The sequence below is a fragment of the Micromesistius poutassou genome (assembly GCF_964030765.1).
Source record: "Micromesistius poutassou genome assembly, chromosome: 9".
Lineage (NCBI taxonomy): Eukaryota > Metazoa > Chordata > Actinopteri > Gadiformes > Gadidae > Micromesistius > Micromesistius poutassou.
The window spans coordinates 18,478,957-18,483,956 of NC_140279.1; the positions used below are offsets into that span (position 1 = coordinate 18,478,957).

Here is a 5,000-nt window from a genome sequence, read left to right on the forward strand (position 1 = left end):
CCTAGTGATGGTTGGTGCTTTGGCACTTGGTTCTATGAACATCCTCACTGTACCCACAGACATATTGTTTCTCTTTCTTCAGACAAATGTACTTATTGTAAGTCGCTTTGTATACAAGTCTGATAAATACCCTAAATGTAAATGTCCAAAAGGGCAAAGGGCACAATAGATGCTGCTTGTACGACATATTGCACGGCAAAAAACTAATTTAGAGCTAGTTTAATACGGTCGTATTGTTATCCATGAAACCTATCCAGGAATCAGGCTGTCGAACAAAAGGAAAATTTTTTTTTATCTTCTAATGTTCAACTCTATTGTTTAGTTCAGATCAGGGCCGGGCCCTGTCGGCGCGACCTGTGCTTGTGCGGGTCAGCCACCAGCAGTAACGAAAACAACACAGAGTCCTACGGCTCATAGTCCTACGGCTCAGCTGTCCCAGCCTTAACCAGTCTGTGCTTTCTAGGAGGATATGGGCGGCCAGCGGACGTTGCAGAGGAAATGGACGTCCTTCGTTAAAGCCCGTCTGGACTGCTCCCTGCCCGAGCCCAGCCTGCCTCCTATTGTCCAAGATGTCTTCCTGCTCAAACACCACAACTGGAGGAGGAGCGTCTTCTACGCTGTGTTCGCGCCCCAGTCGTGAGTGCAGTCGCGCTCTCTCTCTGTCGCTCTCTCTCTGTCGCTCTCTCTCTGTCGCTCTCTCTCTGTCGCTCTCTCTGTCGCTCTCTCTCTCTCTTCCTCTGTTTCTCTCTCTCTCTCTCTGTTTCTCTCTCTCTGTCTCTCTCTCTCTCTCTGTCTCTCTCTCATTCGCTCTCTCTCTCTCTCTCTCTCTGTCTCTCTCTCTTCCTCTGTTTCTCTCTCTCGCTCTGTCGCTCTCTCTCTCTGTCTCTCTCTCTGTCGCTCTCTCTCTCTGTTTCTCTCTCTCTCTCTCTCTCTGTCGCTCTTTCTTCCTCTGTTTCTCTCTCTCTCTCTCTGTCTCTCTCTCTGTCGCTCTCTCTTCCTCTGTTTCTCTCTCTCTCACCCTCTGTCTCTCTCTCTGTCTCTCTCTCTCTCTCCCTCTCTCTTCCTCTGTTTCTCTCTCTTTCTCTCTCTCTCGCCCTCTGTCTCTCTCTGTCTCTCTCTCTCTCTCCCTCTGTCTCTCTCTCTCTATGTCTCAAAGCTGTTCATACAGTTTCATAATTAGCTGGATAATATTGACACTATTTATCAGTTTGACCTTTTTCTCCTCCCAATAAAAGAACAAGGAAGCTCACTCTGTGGCCACGGGCCAAAGTGCAACCATAGATTCAGCGCTCCTATATGCGTGTTCTTTCTTATTCATAAATAATCTAAGGAGATAAAAAAAGAAGATATGATTGTTGGAACAAGAAGAGAGTGCTTTTCTGATTGCACATGGGCAGCGATGGCTTGTGGCTTGGAATGACCGAGCATGTTACACACTCCTGCCTCTAGATGTGCAGCACTTAAATAATACAAAGCACCACTGACCTATTTTAATGAATGGATCCCGCCCCTTTAATAAATGGATCCTGTCCCTTTAATAAATGGATCCTGTCCCTTTAATAAATGGATCCTGTCCCTTTAATAAATGGATCCCGACCCTTTAATGAATGAATCCTGTCCCTTTAATAAATGGATCCCGCCCCTTTAATAAATGGATCCTGTCCCTTTAATAAATGGATCCCGCCCCTTTAATAAATGGATCCTGTCCCTTTAATAAACGGATCCCGCCCCTTTAATGAACGGATCCCGCCCCTTTAATGAACGGATCCCGCCCCCTTTTCCCCCCCCAGCGGTTCGTCGCGGCTGTCGGCCGTGTGCGCGTTCAGCGTCGCCGCCATCCGCGAGGTCTTCAACGAGGGCAAGTTCAAGACCTCCGTTGCCGTGGAGACGTCCCACGTCAAATGGGTGATGTACGGCGGGGAGCTGCCGGTGCCGCGCCCGGGAGCGGTGAGTTTGTTAGGTTAACGATTGATTTATTACCCACTGAATCATGAATCATGAATCATGAATCACTTCATCGTTTTTTTTAGTTGATTCTTTATCTTTACCTTTTTATTTTTGAGCGCGTTTGATTCGTGCACATCTGTCGTCCAATCAGAGAGTTTGTGACACGATGCTTCTAAATAGAATGGAACCCAGTAGAAACCCCAACGCCCTGTTAGGGGCAGTACCCTGATGTCCTGCTAGGGGCAGTACCCTGACGTCCTGTTAGGGGCAGTACCCTGATGTCCTGCTAGGGGCAGTACCCTGACGTCCTGTTAGGGGCAGTACCCTGATGTCCTGTAGTACCCTGATGTCCTGCTAGGGGCAGTACCCTGACGTCCTGCTAGGGGCAGTACCCTGATGTCCTGTAGTACCCTGATGTCCTGCTAGGGGCAGTACCCTGACGTCCTGTAGTACCCTGATGTCCTGTAGTACCCTGATGTCCTGCTAGGGGCAGTACCCTGATGTCCTGCTAGGGGCAGTACCCTGATGTCCTGTTAGGGGCAGTACCCTGACGTCCTGCTAGGGGCAGTACCCTGATGTCCTGTTAGGGGCAGTACCCTGATGTCCTGCTAGGGGCAGTACCCTGATGTCCTGTAGTACCCTGATGTCCTGTAGTACCCTGATGTCCTGTAGTACCCTGACGTCCTGCTAGGGGCAGTACCCTAACGTCCTGCTAGGGGCAGTACCCTGATGTCCTGTAGTACCCTGATGTCCTGCTAGGGGCAGTACCCTGATGTCCTGTAGTACCCTGATGTCCTGCTAGGGGCAGTACCCTGACGTCCTGTAGTACCCTGATGTCCTGTAGTACCCTGATGTCCTGCTATGGGCAGTACCCTGACGTCCTGCTAGGGGCAGTACCCTGACGTCCTGCGTGGCGGCCGGTACCCTAACACTCCCGGTCGTCGTCCCTCAGTGCATCAACAACGCGGCGCGGCGGCTGGGCATGAGGAGCTCCCTGGACCTCCCGGACAAGACGCTGCAGTTCATCCGGGACCGGCCCCTGATGGACGAGGCGGTGCGGCCGCTGACCGGGGGCCCCCTGCTGGTCACCAGGGGCCCCGCCCTGACCCGCATCGTGGTGGACAGCGTCCGGGCGCTGGACGGGAACGTGTACCCCGTCATGTTCATCGGCACGGGTACGGGGAGCGCTGGGGGGGGGAGGGTGGTGGAGGTGGGGGTGGAGGTTAGGGTGGGGGTGGAGGTTAGGGTGGGGGTTAGGGTGGAGGTTAGGGTGGGGGTGGGGGTTAGGGTGGAGGTTAGGGTGGGGGTGGAGGTTAGGGTGGGGGTTAGGGTGGGGGTTAGGGTGGGGGTGGGGGTTAGGGTGGGGGTTAGGGTGGAGGTGGAGGTTAGGGTGGGGGTGGGGGTGGAGTTTAGGGTGGGGGTGGGGGTTAGGGTTAGGGTTAGGGTGGAGGTGGAGGTTAGGGTGGGGGTGGGGGTGGAGGTTAGGGTGGGGGTGGGGGTTAGGGTGGAGGTGGAGGTTAGGGTGGGGGTGGGGGTGGAGGTTAGGGTGGGGGTGGGGGTGGAGGTTAGGGTGGAGGTTAGGGTGGAGGTTAGGGTGGGGGTTAGGGTGGGGGTGGTGGTTAGGGTGGGGGTTAGGGTGGAGGTTAGGGTGGGGGTTAGGGTGGAGGTTAGGGTGGAGGTTAGGGTGGGGGTGGTTCAACACTCGATGAGTGAGACGTGTTGTTTATTCGTAATAGAAGCTGTGTTCAAAATCGTTCCCTATTCACTCGCTCACTATTCCCTATATCAGTGGTTCCCAACCTTTTTCTTAAGGGACCCATATTTTTACCATTGTAAATTTTGGTGACCCCCCCCCCCCCCCCATGAAAAATAAAATAAGGAACATCATAACTTCTTTTACATTAAATACTTTATTATATTTCAGTAATTTCATAACAGCATGAAACAATGAGGATAACCTGTCTATACTTCTTCAGAACTTAGGCCTATTTTTAAAAACACAATTTTCTTTATTAGGCCCTATATTTCAATTATTACCTGCTTGACTAAAAAAACAGCAACAGCATGAAACAATGAGGATAACCTGTCTATACTTCTTCAGAACCTAGGCCTAATTTTAAAAACACAATTTCCTTTATTAGGCCCTATGTTTCAATTATTACCTGCTTGAATAAAAAAACAGCAACAGCATGGAGCAATGAGGAAAAACATGTGTAAAATGACCACATAAACTTCAGAACTTGTACTAGGAACACATTTTTCGTTGTATTATGATCATCTTTTCATTTCACTTTCATACATACCAGGCAGCCTAGCTTTTAATGAGAGCTCTGACACTGTATTTCTTGAGCCAGTGATGGGATGTCTGGTGTGACTTTGGTAACAGCCAAACGAAAGTCACTGTGCACATCAAGTCTGTTGCGTGCCTTTGTTTTTATGGTGACCAGAGCGCTGAAAGCAGTCTCTGACAGGTATGTTGTGGCAAATGGCAAGATGAATCTGGTGGTTGCATGATGAGCAAGCCTAGGAGCGACTCCTGGCCCTTACACAAGCCAAAACCGCTTGTATCCATGCTCATCATAGAATCGCTTGCAGAGAGAGTTGGACTTTATATCCATGAGCTCATCCTCAGCCTGGAGGTGCTCCACATGTTCTTCTTTAGCGAGAAATGGGTCCATCACCCATGCGTCTTTTGAGACATGTTCATTAATATCCGAAAAACGCGAGTGCATATCCTCTTGAAGCTGCTCCATGTGGCGGGTGAATTGTCTGGCCAAAGCATCAGATAACTTCCCCCCTGACTGTTGTTGTAGCAAGGGAAACTGTTGCAGGTCCCCCTTTCCCAGTTTATTCTTCCTGTACTCCACTTTACGCACAAACGCATCCACTGCCTCTTTGCACTCCATTACGTTGGCATCCGCGCCCTGCATGCGTTTGTTTGCCTCGTTGTACAGACTGAATATCTCCGCAAGATATGAAGTCTTAATGAGAAACTCGTCGGTCATTTCGTCGGATAGTTTCTGGTTATGAACGGCTAAGAATTCACTTATTTG

At 50.4% G+C, this 5,000-nt stretch overlaps 1 protein-coding gene across 1 annotated transcript in view; it reads left to right on the forward strand.

Moving 5' to 3' along the window:
- Nucleotides 1-5,000, forward strand: part of LOC311353436 (semaphorin-4E) — a 22,277-nt gene that overhangs the window by 12,041 nt on the left and 5,236 nt on the right. Inside the window, exons 9-11 of the mRNA XM_084473346.1 lie at nt 464-636; nt 1,791-1,947; nt 2,900-3,122. Of these exons, the coding sequence (XP_084329472.1) occupies nt 464-636; nt 1,791-1,947; nt 2,900-3,122 (553 nt within the window). The remainder of the gene's footprint in view (nt 1-463; nt 637-1,790; nt 1,948-2,899; nt 3,123-5,000) is intronic.